Source organism: Chamaea fasciata, unplaced genomic scaffold (assembly GCF_029207755.1).
Source record: "Chamaea fasciata isolate MVZ Bird 193981 ecotype frontalis unplaced genomic scaffold, bChaFas1.0.hap1 SCAF_18, whole genome shotgun sequence".
NCBI lineage: Eukaryota > Metazoa > Chordata > Aves > Passeriformes > Sylviidae > Chamaea > Chamaea fasciata.
Window position 1 is genome coordinate 5,862,728 of NW_027094103.1, and position 21,933 is coordinate 5,884,660.

Sequence of the window (21,933 nt, forward strand, 5' to 3'; positions counted from 1 at the left end):
AGGGGTCAGGAAGAGCCATGTGTCTGTCTGGCCTCTGCAGACTTTCAGGGCCTTTATGATAGTCTCCTGCTTTCCTCCTGTGGTTGCCATTGCTCTGCAATTTCCTGTACTGTCGTAATTTTTTTTTTTTTGAGCTTTATTTTGATACTCATTAAATCTGTGACTGTATTTTACTTAGCTCAAAGCTTCATGTATTGTGTGCCATGATTTTATCAGCAGTATTAGTGCATCGGACTGACACCTACCCAAGAGAAAACCAAGGCTCCTACGAGGAGCCTTGCCCAGGGCTTTACATATAATCTGTGGGGCAAGTGCCAGGGAAGCTGTGGGCCAACACAGGACCAAGTCACTTGGAAGGGCAGCTGTGAACACTGTGTTCACAGTAATACAGCCCAGAGCAGGGCGAGGGGTCAGGCAGCAGAGTTACGCCCAACATCTGGCTTCTGTACTGGGTGAAGCTGTTGCTGCACAGAAAGCAGAGTGGTTGTACCTGCTCCACTGACCAGAGGATCGTGGGCCTGGAGACAGGTAAGTGAGTCTCACTGGCAAAGTGAGTTTTACATCAGTGGGTCCCCAGTTGGTTTCCTTCTTCTGTCATTAGATCAGAGAAAAAAAATTGGTTTGCACAGTTTGGGTGGTTTTAAATATCTCATTGTATTGCATCAGTCAGATGTGGGGATGTGATAGATGGGGTGAAAAAGAAATGTGTGGGACAGAAAACGAAGAAAAGTGGCATCCTGTTAGTACAAATGGTTCTGCCCTGGGCTGAAGAGGGCAGAAGAGAATGACAGTCAAGTGTTCAACCAGAGTTTAAAGGCAAATCTGAACTAGAGGAAAAAGGAGGGAGTGAGTCTTCAGTAAAGGAAAGAAAGATTAAGATCTGACCTAGAAACCAAGAACATTCCCATCCTGCCCCCCATTTGCTAGGTCAGGGGAGGTAATGAGGAGAAAAAGACATCCCTAGGACTGCTACAAAATTCCTCCAAGGTTTTGAGCCCACATAAGGAGGCTCACCAGGAAACAAAAGGTCGCTGTGCTGCACCACGTGTGATCAGGAGTCTCCCTGGCTACTGGGTCAGGTTCAGGGGATCCAAACCTGGTCACTGTGTGTCCCCATTCCTCAGCTCCTCACAACATCAGGTAAAAGCCAGCAGGCAGAGGATGGTGCGTGTGGAACCACAGGTGACCGTTCTGTCAGCCTGTGAGTGAGAGGCTTTTACTCAATGCTGGCTTAACTGCAGCACCTCAGCTCCCACCGTGCTTGGGATCTGACCTGCTCAGCTCTTTTCATGTGCTTTTCCCCTGCCCTGGCAAGGGTCAGGCTCCTGCTGTTGCCCGTTTCAAAATAAGGGTGTGTAGCTCAGCTGAACAATGTTCTCTAATGACAAACTGCCAGTAGGTGATGAGTTTAAAAATACCGAGAGATACGATGAGAAACAGCGGAAGAATAGAACTAGGAGTAATAAAATGAGGTTGATAAAGGAAGAGTCACCTGAAAAGTCTCCTGGGAGGTCTGATATGCTGAGGCATGGCCTCTCGGATACATGTGAGTCTTCCTATGAAACCATTTATAAATTATGTGAACTGTTTGCTTTTAAAAGCCTCGCCATCCATATCACATCATCTGTTAACTCTTGATATTTCCAGCCTCTTTTCTTTGCCTGTTGCCAGTACCCTGATCACAAGGCTTTCTTACACTGATGAGTTATCTAGTCTTATCTGGCCCAGCAAGGCTTGCTCTGTATGGAGCTTATCCACAAGAAATTAAAAAAAAAAGTATTTATTGCTCAAAATTCAAACCATCTTACTTGGCTTTCGCTATTATGTTTGTACCTTGGACTTGAGGGAAAATTTAACATGCGCTCAAAGTGACAGCTAAATTCCAGCTTAATTTTAAAAAGTGGCTTGGATACCTCATTCATGGTGAATTCAACCCGCTTGAATTTAGGTCCATTTAAATTCTGGACAAGGCTTGGATCACATACACCTCCAGGCTTGGGGCTCTGATTGTAACTGAATCCAGGCCTTTGTGCTAAAACTCTCTGGTGTGAACTGTGAAGGAAAAACATGCACATGGACACTGTTGATAAAACCTTTGGGTACTGAGGGAGATCTATTTCAGTAATGTTAGGGGTTTTTCATGCAAAAACATTTTACATTTGTTTTTCACTGGTCTTTAGAGACTGACAGTGAGCACAAACCCCTTCACATATCACAGGAAAATAAACCTTTTATCTGCTGGGGTTTTTTAAAAAACATGACACACAACACTCTTTACCATTCCAGAATTAGAGAAAGCATTAATTCGATCCATTTAGGTGATGAATGCCCACAAAATGAAACCTTTTTTTTTCTGGAATGATGACCTTGGGCAGATTAGAGCAACTAGGTAAGAAATCCAGCAAGTATTTATCAAAGGCTTCTAAGACAGTGCAAACTCTAGTGAGTTCAAAAGCACGAGACTTTCAGTCTTCATACAACTGACAGGGTCATAACGTTTCAAGAATGCCAGGAATCCATGTGGCTGTTCCATTAAACACCCCTGATTAGTGAACATGCTGATAAACTTAGAGAGTCAGAGGTCAACATTTCGGAGCCCAAGGTACCCCAGGTATCTGAAAAAGTCTCCAGAATTCCCGCGCCTCTCGCCCAGTTAACCCCTTCCATCACTGCACCCATGGAGGCTTAAAAATGGGAATAGAGTGTCTCACACACAGCATTTTCCAGACAGTTCTGCAGGGATGTTGAGTTATTCTGAAAACTACAGAAAAATTACCTCAGGCACCTCCCATGGAAGTGTTCAAGACAGCTGGCTGCTCTTTGATTTCAGCTCGAGCTCAGAGTCAGTAAATGTGTAAAACCCCGTTGCGCTGGCTCATCTGGCCTCTCTCCCCTTGACTCCAGGTGATACCACGACAGCAGCAGGCTGTGCATTAAAATCCCTCCAGGGCTATCACGTTGCAAACGCGACAGAGCTTTCAAAACACTCAGGACCAGTCACACCACCCTGTCACGGCACTGAGCTCTACGCTCTGCTCAGGTTTTGTTGCAAGAGCTACAGTTCCTACTCCTGCCAAGTGCCTGTGGCAGGCAATTGGGAAATCTGTGAAAATATGGGCTGTGTGCCTGAGCGTGGCTTTTGCAGGGCATTGGTTTAACTGCAGCACAATCAGGAGGGTCCTAGGAAGGCTGAATTATCCCAGCAGTTCCCCTGGGTGTTAGCCCATTTTCCAGGCAATTGCCCTAACTGGCAAGGCCCCTCCATGGATGTTGCTTGTGCCTCAGTCTCCCAGGCAGAGATGCAGAGTTTAACCGGCGCTGCGATATATGGCTTTTCATTCCACGCGCTGATTATGAGCTGCTGGAGGCACTAAGCATTCGTGTCCGCTGAGGGCCACAGCGTGACCCCATCAGTTTCTTTGAAAATCAATAGGAAAAATGTTGGAGAATGCAAAGGAAGAAGGAACAGTCAAAGTAAAGACAAGTGATGTCCTGTAATGGCTGTAATGATTCTGAAACACGCAAGGTCACAGATAATCAGGAATCTAATTCTCCTCTGAAAGAATCTGTCAAGTTACTTCCCTACCTCAAAAACAACTGCTGATTGATGTTATTTATGGGCTAACAAACTCATTGAAGGCAGTCTGAATGGAGGTTGTACAGCCTTTACTCTCCAGGTGGAGTTAGGTAGCCTCAGTTGTAGAAAAAAAAACCAGGTAAAGAGGTTTTCGTTGTAGTAGTAAAACACATGGATAGAATGAGTTTCAAAAAGTGCCAACACTGCTGCAAGCCAGAGCCACAACAGAGCAGTTTTGTTAATCAAACTCTCTGCAGTTTGGGCTTGAGAGATCTCCCTAATTAGCTGCTTCACTAAGTGCTGCAGTAGTTCAGAATTGTTGTGAAGTGGGGAGAAAATACCCAGGAAGGATGGAGGTGCCTTGGGACTGGGCAGAATTGTGCAGAGAGGTCGGGGCTGGGCAGGCACTGACATGAGCCTTACAGAAGGAACCAAAATTTGGGGCTCTTTCTCAGTGTATATTGCTCAGTGTAGATTGCAGGTAGAGGATGTTGAGCTCTGCAGGCTGCGCCTGGGAGGATTTTGAAGCCGGTTTGTACCAACATACACCAACGTGCTGGCTGGAGCTGCAAAGCAGGACAGTCTGTATCTAGCACTAAATGTCAGACCTCTTCCTCTCTACTGCAGTTCTACCCGGCTGCTTTTTGGTTTTACTTCAAATTGTAAAGAGAAAGGGCAGAGCTGTTTCCTGTAGGAGTGAAATAAAAGCCTTTATAACAAGCAACTGGGTTGGTTGACAAGAGGGAGTCTTTTCCCTGGACAGCTTGGAGCTGGTGGTGAGGGAGCTATGGCATGGATCCAGATCCAAAGCAACCTCCAAACAGTAGAGATGCAAGGCAAATTTGGACTTCAGCATAAGTGTGGGTGTCAGGTCAAAATGTATAATGCAAAATCAACTCACAGCTCAAAGGCCAGGGCCACAAGCAGGGAAGCAGCAACACCACAACTCACAAATCGTGGGATTAGGCTAGATGGCCAAGTCAGCCAGCAGAAGGAAGAGGCCATGAGAACCTCTCATGTAGGTATAATTTAAAATACATTGTAATTGTGACCTGCACTCTGAGAGGTTTCTTGTAATGAGGGGTCTTAGAGTTTGTTGGGTTGTTTTGGGTTTTTTTAAGCTGGTCCTTAATTTTTTTCACAGCTACTTCAACCTCAGCAAGCTCCTAGACCTGAGGGGAGATGAGTGATCCTTTCCAAAGAAAGAGCAGTGTAGCTACACTTGTTCGGATCATTTTAACTTCAAAGATGTGGGGTAGAGAAACACCATAAGAAAATGTGATTGGAACAAGAAGGAGAGAACATATGAAAATATGTGATGAGTGAGATCTGAAACTCAGGCAAAGATGAGATTTTGGCTGGCTCCAGCTGGGTTCAGCTGGCCCTTAGCACTGAGGATTCAATGCAATTCAAAGAAGAAATTCCAAATTCCAAACACAATAAAAACTATTGTTCAAAATGAAGTTATTTCTGCAAAGTGACAGGCAAGAATTTACCTCACCCTAATTTACACAACTTGGATGTTTAGAAAGCAGAGACATGAACAGTGAGATAGACAATAAGCAATGCAATGTCTAAACCTCCCTGTATGGTTATGAATTACAAATTACGTATTTGCTCACATCCAGGTATTATTTTTTGGCAGTGAGGCAGTTCATGGCATGCTATTTTGTTATCTAGATTTTCCTATCACTCGAACAAGAACTTTGAAACTGCAAATATGGTCAATACCCAGGGCAGGCACAGCACGGCCAGAGCACATGAGAGTCTGTTCTGCCAGAGCAGCGCTGGAGTTCTGACAGGACAACTGTCAACAGTCAAGATCCAATGATGTGTTGTGTCACGTGTGTGTGTGTGTGTCCCTGCAATATCCTGTTTCATCAGCATTCACCCTTTTCTGTCCCTCCTATTATTCAAAGATTTAAAAAAAATAAAATCTTATGAAGGCACAAGCACAACTTTCACTCCAGCACAAAACACTTCAAGTGCTGGTCTTGCTCTGCTCGAGGAAGACTCTGTCTCCTTCTTTCCAGCACTGAAGTATCTGGAGCCCAGATTTGTAGTCAAGATTTCAGGCACAATTTTGTGGCCTCATAGTTCTTATTTCATTTTTTTTTAAGGAAAGGAAAAAAAACTGTTTTAATAATCTGACCTGCATTTTAATAATTTTGAATGTCTGTGGTATCCATCCAGATGTGGTTTTGCCTGCCTGACCCTCCTGTCAATACTTATTAATTTCATGACAATCTTTGCAAGTGTGTTTGGAAACAAACAGGGAGAAGTTACTCTAAGGTCAAGAACGAGCCCAGGGAGGTGAAACAGGAATGATCATGCTCACTACAATAGAGAGCATGATATTTCTGCAGCTTTTTCTATCTTGCTTTCAAAGTGAGCTCTGTGCATAGATCAGTAAAGCATCCCTGAAGAGGGAAGTTGCTACTCGAGTCCTGGAGGTGAGAGGAGGAACCAAGGCATGTTACCAAAGCAAACCAGTGAGTCAGTGGCAGAACAAGGAGGTCCAGAGCTTTAATCCCTCACAAGCTCTTCTGATGGACAAGTGAAACATGAATATCTCAGTCAGGGTGAGGGCTTTGGCTGTTTAAATAACCATGCACGGGAATAACCGGGGCGATAATTGGTGTTGAAAAACTTGGGAGACAAAAAGGCAGCAGGAGTGGTGAGGCTGAAGTGTCCACAGTGTGCAAAATGCTTAACCAGAACTGTAGCTTGCTTGATTTGATACACTTACCAAGTTGATGTAAACCAAAACCTTGCTAATTATTTAAACCTAGAAACGAACTTCATTTTCTTTGACAAACCTGCACGAGAGGCTGCTTGCTTTGGGGTTTCATCGTTCTGACCTGTTGGTACAGCTGGAGAGACTTCAGAACTTCAAGGGAAAAGTGGAGGAACACCAGCCAGAGCTGGATGGAGTAAAGGATGGGGTGTCAGTAGTCCTGGATGAAGGCTGCCCCAGCTCTGTAGACAACTGCTGTGTTAGCAGGAAGGGACTCTTCTCCCTGGAGTTTCTCCTGTGGAAATGAGAACGCTTGCCATGGGGCTGGTGGGGTCTTTTTGGAGCCTTTTCAGCGTGGTGAGGAGCACTTCTGAGGACAGGGCGGCCAGGCCCGGGCTGGCCGTAGCACAGAGCGGGAGAAGCCCCTGCGAGGAGGCGGCGGTGAGAGCGGGGCTCCGCGGGGCTCCCCGGGCTGGGCAGCGGGCGGGAGCCCATCCCCGGGGACAGCACTGCCGCTCGGAGCCAGGCGAGTGGGCCGGGCACGGCGCCGGGGACCGGCCTGAGGGACGGGCGCGGTGGGACGGGTGGCAGCGCTGGCAGCGGTGGCGTGTGTAGCAGCGGTGGCAGGAGCGGGCTGTGTGGCAGCAGCGGGCTGTGTGGCAGCAGCAGTGGGATATGTGGCAGCAGTGGGGTGAGTGGCAGAGGCGGGGTGTGTGTCAGCAGTGGGGTATGTGGCAGCGGTGGGATATGTGGCAGAGGCGGGGTGTGTGGCAGCGGTGGGGTGTGTGGCAGAGGCGGGGTGTGTGGCAGCGGTGGGGTGTGTGGCAGAGGCGGGGTGTGTGGCAGCAGTGGGATGTGTGGCAGAGGCGGGGTGTGTGTCAGCAGTGGGATATGTGGCAGCGGTGGGGTGTGTGGCAGAGGCGGGGTGTGTGTCAGCAGTGGGATATGTGGCAGCGGTGGGATGTTGTGGCAGAGGCGGGGTGTGTCAGCAGCGGGGTGTGTGGCAGCGCTGGCAGCGCGGGTCCCCGCCCGTCCCCGCCGAGCTCCTGCGGCGGCAGCGCCCCCCAGCGGCCGGCTCGGCCCGCTCCCGGTCCTGGTCCCGCTCTGTCCCGGTCCCTTGGCGCTTCTGGGGCTAACGCAGCTCCGTGCCGGAGGAGTAGGATGCGGTGAGGCTTTCCGGACAATTTTCAAAGCGCTTCAAGTGACTATGTGACCTGGTGGCCCCGCAGGGTTCGTGGGTGTCCGGCAGCGGGATCCTTCCGGCCGGGGGAGGCTCTGTGTGGCCCCGGGAGCCAGCCGCACACGCGTCTGCACCAGCCCGGGGGCACACGGGGACTCAGAGTGTCCGGAGTCCCTCGGCCACGTGGGGAAGAGTCCCGACTGTGCTTCCCCGGGTGAACGCAAGTTGAAATTTCATGTTTCATTGAGCATTCAGATAGAAAAGGAAGGTTGGATTTTGTAGAAGGCTTTTACCAGAGGAAATTAAAAAATATGTATCTGACATATCTGAAGACTTGGTTTTAACTTGCATCCTGATTGTTCCAGATGTTCCCCAGATGTCAAAGGGAACCAGGCATTGAAACAGCAGAACATATTTGTTTTAATATGTTCTAACTTCAGTATTGCCAAAGAATTAAAAGGCCTGAGTTTGTTTTTGATTTTTCCTTTCACTAGTAACTTCAATGTCTATTAATTTTCTACTAATCAAATTGAAGGTGAATTAATTCCTTTTTATTTCAGACAGCATGAGGTTGATATACATCCTGATCCTGGCTGCTTCCCAATCTCTTCTCTTTGGGTTTGTATGGTACTGAGCAGCTCTGGGAAAAGTGCTATAAACATTGGCAGCGATCGATGCACAACCACGGGGTTAAAAATAGAGAGCTGAGTTCTTCCACAAAGTGCTTATAAAATCCATCAACTTGGAGCTTCCCTCTTTAGCACTTCCTTTGATGGATTTCAGGATGTGTGGAAGAGTTAAAAGCTGCAGGAAAGGTTGGAAACTGCTTCAGTCCACTGACCAGATCTCCTTAACAGGGCCCAGCATCGCCAGGAAGCAACAGACAGGGCAAAGAGCCCCTCCAGGACTTGGGGAAAGGAGCTGCAGCTCCCAGGGGCAAAACCCCCGGGGTAGCCCTTGCCTTCTCTCTGGGGAAAGGTGGAATGAGGGGAGGATGTGCTTCTGCCTGGCTTGAGTCTTCTCTTTCCACTGTCTTTTCTCTTCTTTGCATGTCTGCCTAAGTAAGACATCAACGTTCAACTAAAATTTAATATGCAAAAAATGCACTTTTTCAAGAATCATTCAATATTGTTTCCATTATGTCATTGGCGTGCAAGGGAACCAGTTGCTCCTAAGACTCCTAAGGCGAATTTATTTGGGTTGAAGGAGATGCTGTCACTGCCCAACACTGTTTGTAGTGTTTCAAGTCTACCGAAACTGGAACCTGAGAGGCTGGGCACAGGCTGAGGTCCGTGTGACTCGAACAGAGCAGATACAATTTGTGTGCGTGTTCTGTTAGAGGAGTTTGGCGATACATCTTCTGTGTACCCGTGCGGATGAAGGAGGGGGGTATCCGTGCACCGTGCGGCACGGTACCAGCGCTTCCCGCGGCACAGCTTTGTACACGGGCTTCGCAAGGAAGGGGCGGCGGTGGGTTCTGCCGATGTCCCTGCGCCGGGCACCGCGTGTGACCCGAGCTGTGGCCGCGCCCAGCCCCGGGCCCGGCCCGGCCCCGCCGCCCAGAGCGCGGGGGGATCGCGCCGCCAGGGGGCGCCGGAGCGGGCGGGCCCCAGCCCCGGGAGGGGTCTGCGTGTGCGAGTGAGCGCGTGTGAATATAAATAGAAATAAATATATATACACACACATGGGTGTGCGTGTGTATGTGTCTCTGCATGTATATCTATGTGCCTATGTCCGTGAATACGTGTATCTGTGTGTCTGTGTATAAGCGTGCATGTCTGTGTCCATGTGTGCGCGTACATATGTCTGTATGTGTATGTATGTGTGTGTATACATGTGTGTGTCCGTGTGCCCCCACGTGTGTCTGTGTATGCCTCCGTGTGTCCTCACGTGTCTATGTGTGTGCGCATGTCAGTGTTTGTGTCCGCATGTGTGTCTGTGTGTATGTCAGTGTGTGTGTCCGTGTGTCCGCACGTGTGTCTGTGTGTGTATGTCAGTGTCTATGTCCGTGTGTCCGTGTGTGTGCATGTCAGTGTTCATGTCCGTGTGTCCGTGTGTGTGTATGTCAGTGTCCATGTCCGTGTGTCCGTGTGTGTGTGCATGTCAGTGTCCATGTCCGTGTGTCCGTGTGTCTGTGTGTATGTCAGTGTCTATGTCCGTGTGTCCGTGTGTGTGCATGTCAGTGTCCATGTCCGTGTGTCTGTGTGTGTGTATGTCAGTGTCCATGTCCGTGTGTCCGTGTGTGTGTATGTCAGTGTGTGTGTCCGTGTGTCCGTGTGTGTGCATGTCAGTGTCCATGTCCGTGTGTCTGTGTGTGTGTATGTCAGTGTCCATGTCCGTGTGTCCGTGTGTGTGTGTATGTCAGTGTGTGTGTCCGTGTGTCCGTGTGTGTGCATGTCAGTGTCCATGTCCGTGTGTCCGTGTGTGTGCATGTCAGTGTGTGTGTCCGTGTGTCCGTGTGTATGTGTATGTCAGTGTGTGTGTCCGTGTGTCCGTGTGTGTGTATATGTCAGTGTCCATGTCCGTGTGTCCGTGTGTGTGCATGTCAGTGTCCATGTCCGTGTGTCCGTGTGTGTGTATGTCAGTGTGTGTGTCCGTGTGTCCGTGTGTGTGTGTATGTCAGTGTGTGTGTCCGTGTGTCCGTGTGTGTGTGTATGTCAGTGTGTGTGTCCGTGTGTCCGTGTGTGTGTATGCCAGTGTCCATGTCCGTGTGTCTGTGTGTGTGTGTATGTCAGTGTGTGTGTCCGTGTCTGTGTGTGTGTATGTCAGTGTCCATGTCCGTGTGTCCGTGTGTGTGTATGTCAGTGTCCATGTCCGTGTGTCCGTGTGTCTGTGTGTGTGTATGCCTGTGTGTCCCGCGCCCGCCCGCGCCGCCGCAGCCCTGTGGAGCCGCCCGCGCCTTCCGGCGCCGTGACCCGGCAGTGACGCGGCCATGGCCGCCCGCTGAGGCGCGGAGCGCGGCCGAGCCCGGCGGGGCGGAGCGGGGCGGGTGGCGGTTCCCCTGCGGGCGGCAGCTCCTCGGCGGCCGCGCTGTGCGGTTGGCACTCGGGTGGAAGCGGGCCCGGCCGTGCCCCTCGGCCGCGGGGGCCGCCGCGGCCCGGAGCGGGCGCGCTGAGCGGCGCTCTGTCCCCTCAGGCGCGGGAGGCGCCGCGCCCCGGCTCCGCCCGCCCGACCCCGCGGCTCCGCGCCGCAGCGGCCGAAGATGAGGACCGTGCTCATGGTGGCGGAGAAGCCGTCCCTGGCGCAGTCCATCGCCAAGATCCTCTCGAGAGGTAGGGGAGGCGGGGCGGGTGCCGCTGAGAGCGCTCGGCAGGCACGGCCGGAGCGCGGGGATGGATGCGAGCTGCCGGGGGCCGTCTGCCGGGGTTGCTGTCAGTGCCGTGGGGGTGACGAACACCCTGGGCAGCGGCTCGGTTGTCTCGGGGCCGGAGCCTCTTGGGAACGGTGGCTTCGGACGGGTTCATAAAAGAAAGGGATGTCCCATCACCTTCTGACTCTTTTTATGGGCTAATGCCTTTTTTATCCAAGAATAAAGGAATCTGGTTTTGATATTCTGTGTAGCTCTAGCGTGCCTTAGAGCATACAGGGTCTGGAAAGTGCCGATCAAGTAGCAAGTTGCTGTTCTGAGGTTTTTGAAGTAAAAGTTTCATAAATCTGGAAAATAAATTGATTATAAGTGTGTGTTCTAGAAAACTAGCTGTATTTTTGTAAGGTTTCATGGTGGGAGGGGAAGGCTGGTGGAGATAGTGGGTAGTTTCATTTGAAAAGGAAATATACTTTAGGAAAGCCCTGAATTGATACTTAATGAAGTAAAAGTTTGATCAATGAGTAGAATGTTGTGATCAGGAAGACCTAGCTGTAAGATCTAAGGAAAGGGGGATGTAATTTCGCACAAAATAATTTGTTTCAATAGCTGGGTTGGTTTTTTTTCACCTCACTAATATTTGTGCTCCTGTTTTCACAGGGAACATGTCCTCTCGCAAGGGGCTCAACGGTGCGTGCTCTGTGCACGAGTACACCGGGTCCTTCGTAGGACAGAGTGCCCACTTCAAGATGACATCGGTGTGTGGTCACGTCATGACTTTGGATTTCATAGGTATTTCCCTGCTCATCAGATGTTTTAACTAATAGGGCTTGTAGAGCTGCCAGGTCCTTCAGAAAAAACCTTAGAGGTCCCTTGGTATACAGTAAAGCAATATGTGCTAGGGTAGAAAATTTTCCATACAAATTTTGAAAGCCGAGTGTTTTGCAAAGGAAAGCTGTTTGTTTTATAAATATTCCTTCAGAAGTCCACTTAATATACTTTTTCTTTTCAGGAAAATATAACAGCTGGGACAAAGTGGATCCAGCAGAACTTTTTAGTAAAGCTCCCACAGAAAAAAAAGAAGCTAATCCCAAACTGACCATGGTGAAGTTTTTACAGGTATTCTTTCTTATGAGTAATATTTAGAGTTATCATTTTCTATGTTCCTAAATAAGAATTCTTCCAGGGAGCAGCTTTTTTGTCACAGCTAGATCTATTTTATTAACATAGTATAAATAATATTTTGTTTTTGCTGGCTCTTATACTGTCTGAAATCTTTGTTAAATTCACTTTTGCCATTGCCTTCTGAGTTTTTTTTTTTTTTGACAATTGATGTCCCACTTCTCAGAACTGGAGCATTGGATACAAGTTTGGCTTTAATAGCAAGTGCAAGGCACAGCTTGCAAATGCCGTCTTTAAAATGAGTCTGTGTTGGTTACTGTTCACATTTCACACACCCTGCTGAAACTAGAGCAAGAAATATACAGGTAGGGAGGGGGAGGTGTTTTTTTGAGCTGATGAAGAACTGTGCTCATTTTTTTTCTCACAGGTGGAGGGAAGAGGCTGTGATTGTATTGTCTTGTGGTTGGATTGCGATAAGGAAGGAGAAAACATCTGTTTTGAAGTAAGGTTTCCATTTTTAAGACTCACAATACCATAATATATGTCTGACAAGACTATCAATACATTGTTTTATGAGTATACAGTAAAATTCAAACTAAAGTTGAATAAAGTTTTAAAGGCATAGAGGGCCTTGGTGGAAAAACTCACATGGCTTTGAACTCTGTAAGATGTCAGTTAAAGAGTATCAATAAATTTCAGAGGTGTTGCTCATCTCAGATAAACAGCCAGGCCTCTTAAATGTTAGAACATTCCAGTGCTTCAAGAATTGGTTTGTATTCCACAGCTGGAGTAGTTATTTTTATGTCCTTATAAAACTTAATCTCTGTTATCTTTTTTTTTTTTTATTAAGCAATTAGGCACTTTAGAGCACAAAAACTGCTTGTAAGTGTAGGCTTACTGCAGAAATTTGGCTTCTGCAAATAAAAAGCATAAAACAAAAACTTTGCTAAGATTTTTTTTTAACATCCTATTCCCAAGAAGTCTACATGAAGAGTATTTGTTTGGGGATTTTCTTTAGTTTAAAGAAACATGTTACATCAAGTAAATGTTTTAAGTTCTTTACATACCCCTGTATTATTCATTGCTTGTGCATTAGCAATGAGTAGAATAAACCCAGATAGACACTGGTATGTGTTCACCAAAAGGTGCTGCAGCTGCACTGGTGAATGTCTTTGCCCTTAGCCAAAAATACTGATTTGCTCCCAGCAGTTGCTATATAGTAAATAAATCCTTCAGTTTTGTTAATTCTTCGGATGCTTTTGAGCGAATGGGTAAATACTGCTCTGCCTTATCAGTTCATGTATTGGCATGACATCTTGCTGAATTAAAAAAGCAGTCACACAGAAACAAGTATTTCATGGGAAGTGTTGTTTTTATCTTTAGAGAGAAAGCCTTTATCTTTCAAATCCTCCTTAACTGCGCTTCTGATTTTCCTTAGGTTCTTGATGCCGTTGTTCCTGTCATGAACAAACCCCGTGGCACGGAGAGGACAATTTACAGAGCTAAATTCAGCTCCATCACCGACACAGACATCTGCAATGCCATGAATCACTTGGGAGAGCCCAACCGCAACGAGGCTCTGTCCGTGGATGCTCGCCAGGAGCTGGATCTGAGGATTGGCTGTGCCTTCACGAGGTGACAGCACAGGCTGCAGATGCTTTTGTGAAAGGTTCAGGAATGGCTCTGTGGCCTCGAGGTTTAACCCCAGCCAAGCCCCACACAGCCACTCGCTGCCTCCCCAGCCCTGGGGAGAAGTGGGATGGGTAGAAAACTCGCGGCCTTGAGATAAAGACAGTTTAATAGGCAAACAAAAGCTGCACACACAAGCAGAGCAAAATAACGAATTAATTCACTGCTTCCCAGGGGCAGGCAGGTGTTCAGCCATGCCTAGGAAGGCTGGGCTCTATCAGACTTTATGTTTACTTGGGAAAACAAATACCACCACCCCAAGTGTTCCCCCCCTTCCTCCTTATTCCCTCAGCTTTATATGCTGAGCATGGTGTCACATGATCTGGAATATCCCTTTGGTCAGCTGGGATCAGCTGTCCTGGCTGTGTCCCCTCCCAGCTCCTTGTGAGGCAAAACGATTCTGTCTTATTTAGCTGTAAGAGGTGGTGTTTCTCAGAATCCTTTTCTCTTAATGACTGAATGATTTTATAGATTACTCATATTTTGTGCACATATGATAACGAAAACTTCTGCTTTTCATGGGAATGAGGATATTAATGTATACATTTCTCATTTGTTTTTTCCCCCCCTGCTTTCTCTTAGGTTCCAGACTAAATATTTTCAGGGTAAATATGGAAATTTAGACAGCTCCCTCATCTCCTTTGGGCCATGTCAGACCCCAACACTTGGATTCTGTGTTGAGAGGCATGACAAAATCCAGTCATTTAAGCCTGAGACTTACTGGGTGTTGCAAGCTAAAGTAAGTTTTACAGTACCCGTTTTCACAAAAGAAATGCATTTGTATTTTGTTCATTCATAAATTCGTAGCTGCTGACAAGAATTCACAATGCCTATAGTTTACTCATGTGTTCTCATTCTGTTCACATGTGTGTCACCACTCTCAAGAACAGATTCCAGGATGTCAGTTTTGTATTAAAGTGCTTATTGTCTGCTGCTTATAAGAATTCTTCAGTGCTAATCATCTAAGCTTAGATTCAGCCAAAAAGACTACTTAAATGGTTCTCTTTTGTTCCCTGGGGTCCTTGGACTGACTGTTGTTAATTTGAATCCAGGAATTAATTAGCCTGCCAACAAACATTGGCATTGCTGAGTACTGGAATTTTAAAGCAAATAAAATGCTCATTGTGTTAATTGGCCATTGAGTCCTCAGAGTACTTTGGCAGCTTGGAGTAGTTTTACAGCCTCGCTGCTGTCCAAGCTCTGAGAGCAAACCAACAGGGTTTTATGGCTTGTGATCACAAGGATTTTTTAAGCAAATCAGGGTTTTCTTATTGGTAAAAAGTTGCCATTTTTGTATTTTAAAAGTAAAAAAAAATCCTTTCAAAAGCCCCCCCAAAAAGAGCACAACTGCATGTTTGAGCACTGGTGTTTGGTGTGGGTTTGTCCTAAATTTGTCCTAACAAATCCTGTCCTAGGATTTGCTTGCTGGACTCTTGTTGGGAATATGCATTCTCACACTTCTAGGACTAGAGGTGGTGGGAATTAATTAATTTTTTTTTGGTCCAATAGGTGAACCCTGAGAAGGAAAGTTCTCTCACTTTGGATTGGGACAGAGTGAGGGTGTTTGATCGTGAGGTTGCTCAAATGTTCCTGAATATAACAAAGATGGCAAAAGAAGCTAAGGTGAGAATATTTACCAAGTGCCAGTAGATCCATATTTCATATCAAGGAAATACAATTTAATATTTCATTTGCTGCATATTGAGGCTTTTGGTTGTTTTTGTTAAAAAGTGTAGAATATCTGTATTTTGCTTTTTACTTCATTCAGCTTTGTGTAAATGAGAATAAAAGGCAAGAGATTTTTTTACTGTTGATTGTACTGTGCTGATGTGGTCATCTCAGCAGAAGCCTCTTCTTAATACTGACTTTGGAAATGCTCATCACTCAAGATAGGAACTCTTCATTACTAAACCTGCTAGGAAATACTGTTCAGATGTCTCCAAGCAGACCTCTTATTTCCCATGAGACGTTGAATAGATCGGAATTTAATTATGTGTAGGGCAATATTCCTGCAGTTAAATATTTAATCATGTGTATGGTACAGTCTTTATAGCCAATTAACTTATAACTCTGCTCTGTTCGATACTTGTTTGACAGTGTGTTTGGATTTAAGTGCTTATAGACATCAAGGTTCAAAGACTGCTTGAAGCTTTTAAAAATCTGCATTCTTATAGTTAGGACTGTTGCTTGGAATGAGCACTAAATCCCTGTAGCACTGAAAGTAGGTGCTGCTGAGGTAAGTGGGAAGTAATGACAGCAATAAGCTGCCTTGCTGTGTTCCCAGTTAGTTATAGATCTGATCTAGTCCTGGCACAAAGGGACTTTCAGACTTTAATTTTAGAACTTGATAAAATTATCTCCAGTCAGATTTTCTAAAGTAAAAATATATCGGTGGTTACTGTTTTAAGAGAACAAAGCAGATGTGATAAGAATAGACAATGGTAGGTATGATACATATTTATAGACATGATTAAAATTATGCATCTACCAAATGTTAGAACTTCTACTGTGAAAATGCTGTTTTCTAGGTAGAATCTGTGAGCAAAAAAGAGAAGGTGAAGCAGAGACCACTGGCTCTGAACACAGTAGAAATGCTCCGGGTGGCCAGTGCTGCTTTAGGTAGGTACAAAAGTTCAGATCTTCACACTGTTTTAAAGCAAAATATTTTGGCCTCTCAAACAAAACAAATAATACATCATTTTGGGCAAAGGATCAAATTTAGAAAGCTGCTTGTCAAAAGTGAAATGTTTGGCAAGATCAAGGTGACAGAAGTCTTACAGAAAGGATAAACCATAATTTATTTAAATACTTGGTTAAGGGGTACATCCAGATGCAGCAAACCTTAATCGCAGGGATGTGTATATGATTTTTGTTTTCTCCTGTCCCCTCTCAGGAATGGGTCCCCAACATGCCATGCAAATAGCAGAGCGTCTTTACACGCAGGGTTATATCAGCTACCCTCGAACAGAAACTACCCATTATCCAGAAAACTTTGACCTGAAAGGATGTTTGAGACAACAAGCCAATAATCCTTACTGGGCAGAAACTGTGAGTATATTAAGTAAAAGCTGTACTCTCATTCTCTAGTCTGCTTTAGATTAGATCTTGCTTGGTGTATTATAACCTATAGGCCTTCAGAAAGTTTAAATATCCCTTGTTTCTTGTATTTATGTTGTATTGTTACAGATTTGATCTGAGTAAGCCAGTTCTTTCTTCACCCAGGTAAAATCATTGCTATCAGAAGGCATCAATCGTCCAAGGAAAGGCCATGATGCGGGAGACCATCCTCCCATCACCCCAATGAGAGCTGCAACAGAAGCAGAATTAGGTACTGGCAAATTCAGTACTGTCGGGACACTGTGTGAGGAAATCAGTCCTTTGAGGTGTAAGGTGCCAGTTTCAAAATCACTGAGTTTCAACAGAAAATAAAATTATTTGAAAGGCAACAATTGAAGAATTGAAAGTGCCAGTTTCAAAATCACTGAGTTTCAACAGAAAATAAAATTATTTGAAAGGCAAGAATTGAAGAGAGAGCAAACTTGATCCTCTCTGAAACTTTTGGTGACAGTGAAGTTCAAAGGTGCTTCAGCAATTGATCCTTGGGACTATAGTACTGCCAAGAAAAACAAAACAACTTAATGCCTACATTTCTAGTAGAAATTTGTCCCAGATTACTAGCTTCCAAGTACTGAAAATTGATTATATTTTATGGCTGAGGTGTTGTTTCTCCCCAGGTGGAGATGGGTGGCGACTGTACGAGTACATAACTCGGCACTTCATTGCCACTGTCAGTGCTGACTGCAAGTACCTGCAAACCACCATTTCCTTCAGTATTGGCCCTGAAAGATTTACCTGTGTTGGAAAGGTGGTAACTTCACCAGGTAAGACAAATCAGGAGTAACTGTTAGCTGCAGATTAATATTTTTTTTTCCATTAATACACTGGATGGATATAAAAGGGAAGCTCTGGGGACAAGTGCGATTATGAAGACTTTTTTGAGCTCTCAAAACCAGAGACCAAATCTTGTCCTAATTTTCGGACTTCCATTATGATAGAAAAAGCGTTATTTTTCATGTAGCAGTCTCAAAGATTTAATGCCACATTTGCCAGTGTGAAGACTTCACTTTTTTTACAAACAGAAAATGCCTTTTGGGGGATAAATTACACAAAGGCAGAAGCTTTTTCTTGGGCCTCGGTAAAAAGAATGTGGCAACACTACTGAGACTTTTATGGTAAACGGGCAAGTTGTTTGTTTCTTTACCTCCAGGGTTCACAGAAATTATGCCGTGGCACAGCATCCCATTAGAAGAGAGCCTTCCCCACTGTGAGAAAGGAGATCTTTTTCCAATTGGTGAAATAAAGCTGCTGGAAAAGCAAACCAGCCCTCCTGATTACCTGACAGAAGCAGAACTGATCACTCTGATGGAAAAGCATGGCATTGGTAGGATCTTGCTTAACTTACATTGTTCTGCAGTACATCCACCAAGAGTGCAAAGAGTCTGAGTCACTCCTCTGCACTGTCTCTGTCAGTAATGAGCTCTCAGTATTCGTTTGGATATGTGCAGTGTTCATCTCTTCCCCTTCAAACCACCACGCCTGTAGCCCCCCTCAGCAGATGGTAGATTGTTTCTTCCCCCACGTTCCTTCCCCTTTCTTATCCTTATTTTTAGTAGTTTCTGGTTTCTGGCCAAATGTTTCTGGCCAAAGCAGTATCCTTTCATAACACATCCCTGTCACTTCTCTGTCAGAAAGAGCTGATGTGTGGAAGGAAGCACCTCACTATTCTTAGGAATGATTTTTGTCTTTACAGCTTGCTTTAGCTTACTCTCTTCAGTAATCCTTCTGTATCTCATTGTACAATTTACCACAATTCTACTTTCCTTTATCAATCTGACTTGTTTCTTTTAATGTATTTTCATGAATTTGCCCCATCAGAGCAAACGCAGTCTCTTACTCTACTGTGTTTTTCCAGAGTACATAACTGTGTAGAACAGATGTCTTCCCAAGAGTAATTTCTTGGAAGAGATGGAAGGATTAAGGTTAAACCGTATGTTTCAGACCTATCAGAATTGCAAAGGAACATCAGAGTTACTAGAGAGAGAGAAGTTGTGCACTGGAAGTTGGGTAACAGTAAGAAGGTATCTGAATTTAAGCAGTCTTAGGAGCCCTGTAATTTGACATTAAACCAGAGAAGCCGGAAGTCAGTCATTTGATGAAAACTCTACTTTGTTCAGGGTGGATAAATGGTTTTCCTTTTTGTGGCAGGAACCGATGCCAGTATTCCAGTCCACATTAACAACATTTGCCAGCGGAACTATGTCACAGTGGAGAGTGGTCGAAGACTAAAGCCTACAAACCTTGGCATTGTTCTGGTTCATGGGTATTACAAAATAGGTCAGTTAAATGCTCTTCCCTTTCCATCCTCTCACCTTCCTTTCCCTTTACTATATCAAAGGCTGATGTCAATGTGTAAGTAACATTTCTGTCTTAAATAATGCACATTTTGATGTCAGTTTATGTATGAATGGTTTCCTACCTCCATTTTCTGACCTTTCATTGCTGCTGTCTCTGGTTTCCTGTTAGATGCAGAATTGGTTCTTCCTACAATCCGCAGTGCTGTAGAGAAGCAACTCAACTTAATAGCTGTGGGTAAAGCAAATTATCATCAGGTCCTGGAGCACACCCTTGACATTTTCAAAAGGAAATTTCACTATTTTGTGGATTCTATTGCAGGTAAAACTTTCTACATGTGAAGTTCCCTACAATTACTTAGTTGTTGCATAGAAAATACTTATATATTAGGCTCCTTTCAGAGGTTTAGGCTTTCTGAAATGTTGTGCCAGGACTGGAAGTTTCCAGTCAAATTAATTTGCTCTCCAAAGGGAGATGGACTGAATCATGTCTCCAAAACTCTACTTCAAGTTTATTTTGTGCCTGTGCAGTGGTGAGTTTTTGAAAACTTGAGATCAGCTGAACCAGTGTGTTTGTGTGTGCTCAGTGCAAAATCATATGTATTTGTCTTTGTAGACAAGGAAGAACATTGTGAGTAAAATACTATAGATGATTTTGTGCAAAGTTTCCTCTTAAGAACTAGAATTTTAACATAAGTGTGATTATTCCTTTTGCAGGTATGGATGAGCTGATGGAAGTGTCCTTTTCACCCTTGGCTGCCACAGGCAAACCCCTTTCCCGCTGTGGTAAATGCCATCGTTTCATGAAGTATATCCAGGTCAGTTTACCTCATTCTTGGAATTTGAATTTCACTTGCTGGGGGGCATTGAGTATAAACTTCTTTTCTATTATCGAACTTGGGTTCAAATGTGGTCATCACATTTGAGAGTGCCTTTCTAAAAAAAGGCTGATCGGGTTTTGCCTTGGGGAACAAACCAGAGAGCAGCTCCAGCTGGATTTACCACAAGTTTTAAACTCTGTTGACCCCGCAGTTGCTCAGGAGATTTGTGTTCTGTTTGCAGGCCAAGCCCAGTCGCCTGCACTGCTCTCACTGTGATGACACCTACAGTCTCCCCCAGAACGGTACCATTAAACTCTACAAGGAGTTGCGTTGTCCCTTGGATGACTTTGAGCTGGTGCTGTGGTCATCTGGATCCAGAGGAAAGAGCTATCCACTGTGTCCATACTGTTACAACCATCCTCCCTTCAGGGACATGAAAAAAGGTAGGAGTTCTGCAAACATGCAGGTCTCATCCTTGCTTGAAATAGATTAGGTACAGTCTATACAGTGGGCCTTTTAGGAGTTTTAAAATCAGTGTTGCTTAGTATAAAGTGCTGTTCAAATTAGACTCTAGATACCTAAAATTCACATTAAACTTACTGACCAAAATTTATTAGTGAACAGATTTTTGATTTTTTTTTCATAGAAGAAGAAAATAATTTACTGGTATGCATGGTAGGTGACCTTCACAACACTCAACATGCATTGAAGGACACCAAGATACGGATGCCTTGCAAATTTGAGTGGGTTTGGGTAGGAGTATAAACAAAGACCAGGTCTCAGGGATGTTTTGATGGAGATAAATGGTGTGTCAAAAGCTGTTGAAGGATACAAGAAGTAGAAGTTGCAGTTAGTTTAGTTAACTGTGGGACTGAAACTTACTTAAAGTAGTGCACTGAAGCTTTTTTTGCATCTTTTTATTACCATCTTTTAATTAAAAATATCTTGGACTAACAGTGAGTGGTTCAAGTATAAAATAACAGATAAGCAGGAGCCATACATTTAATTGAGAATATAATGAGTTTTCATCACTAATCTGTCTAAAGTGCCTGTACTGTACAGTGGCAGTATATGGCAATTCTGAACACCATTATAGAAAAATTTTTCAGCAGGGGATTATTCTTAAACTGAAGAGGGAAGTTGCCATTTTGGGAGCAGTTCCATTCCTTAGTGATTTAGAAAATCTGCAGTGTACTGAAGTGTCTCTGGCTTGTGTCTCACTCCCTTCAAGCTGGGTAGTGTGAGCAGTGAGATAAAGGGTGGTATGGTTTCACTCCTCTTCCCCAGGCATGGGCTGTAATGAGTGCACCCACCCCACGTGCCAGCATTCCCTTAGCATGCTTGGAATTGGGCAGTGCGTGGAGTGTGAGAACGGGGTGCTGGTGCTGGACTCGACGTCGGGGCCCAAGTGGAAGATGGCCTGCAACAAATGCAACGTGATCGTGCACTTCTTCGAGAACGCCCACAAGGTGCGCGTGTCGCCCGAGACGTGCGACCTGTGTGAGGCGGCGCTGGTGGACGTGGATTTTAACAAAGCCAAGTCTCCCCTGCCTGGCGATGAGACCCAGCACTCGGGCTGTGTGTTCTGTGACCCCGTGTTTCAGGACCTGGTGGAGCTGAAACATGCGGCCATGAGGCACCCCATGCACCGGGGGGGACAAGGGAAGAGGCAAGGGCGGGGAAGGGGCAAAGGCCGGAGACCTGGAGGAAGACTCAACCCAAAGAAACCCAAGGACAAAATGGCAGCTCTGGCTGCTTACTTTGTATAATGGCCACACAACAGAGAAATAAACTTCTTATAAAAATGGGTTTCTCTTTGAGTTCGTTTTTAAGCATCTTTGATGTTTCACTGCTTTCCTGTTCTTAGAACAGTTAAACACCTTAGGATGCTCCCAAAACAAACTAACCTGGATCATCTGTCAGTAACTGAGTAAGCCTTTAAGGTTTTAATTGTGATTCATTGATACAATTAGAGCTCACAAACAGTTGAGAGACTTAAGAAGTCTACTTGGACTCTTAACTGTGGCTAATAGAAAGGAAATGGAGTTTGTCTCTTCTGACATTTCTGGGGCCTTTGTCAGCAATGCAAGTG

At 45.3% G+C, this 21,933-nt stretch overlaps 1 protein-coding gene and 1 long non-coding RNA gene across 4 annotated transcripts in view; one reads left to right on the top strand and one right to left on the bottom strand.

Moving 5' to 3' along the window:
- Positions 1-3,025, bottom strand: part of LOC136298827 (uncharacterized) — a 50,896-nt gene extending 47,871 nt beyond the window's left edge. For all 3 annotated transcript variants that reach the window (XR_010723382.1, XR_010723384.1, XR_010723383.1), the window contains exon 1: positions 2,777-3,025. This is a non-coding gene — a long non-coding RNA (uncharacterized lncRNA). The remainder of the gene's footprint in view (positions 1-2,776) is intronic.
- Positions 3,026-10,501: 7,476 nt separating this feature from the next.
- Positions 10,502-21,646, top strand: TOP3B (DNA topoisomerase III beta). Its single transcript, XM_066199775.1, has 17 exons — positions 10,502-10,766; positions 11,459-11,590; positions 11,811-11,917; positions 12,348-12,422; positions 13,359-13,555; positions 14,192-14,348; positions 15,119-15,232; positions 16,138-16,228; positions 16,503-16,657; positions 16,832-16,937; positions 17,344-17,490; positions 17,877-18,050; positions 18,875-19,003; positions 19,193-19,342; positions 19,738-19,838; positions 20,083-20,284; positions 21,129-21,646. Exons 1-17 carry the CDS (start codon positions 10,697-10,699, stop codon positions 21,608-21,610), a joined length of 2,589 nt encoding a protein of 862 aa, XP_066055872.1. The 5' UTR covers positions 10,502-10,696; the 3' UTR covers positions 21,611-21,646.
- Positions 21,647-21,933: the final 287 nt, after the last annotated feature.

Bases quoted from the DNA above. Each gene is read 5' to 3' on its own strand.
- TOP3B (XM_066199775.1), top strand. From the start codon at position 10,697: ATGAGGACCGTGCTCATGGTGGCGGAGAAGCCGTCCCTGGCGCAGTCC. The intron at 13,556-14,191 runs GTGACAGCACAG...GCTTTCTCTTAG, and splicing joins ATTGGCTGTGCCTTCACGAG to GTTCCAGACTAAATATTTTC. The intron at 15,233-16,137 runs GTGAGAATATTT...GCTGTTTTCTAG, and splicing joins AGATGGCAAAAGAAGCTAAG to GTAGAATCTGTGAGCAAAAA.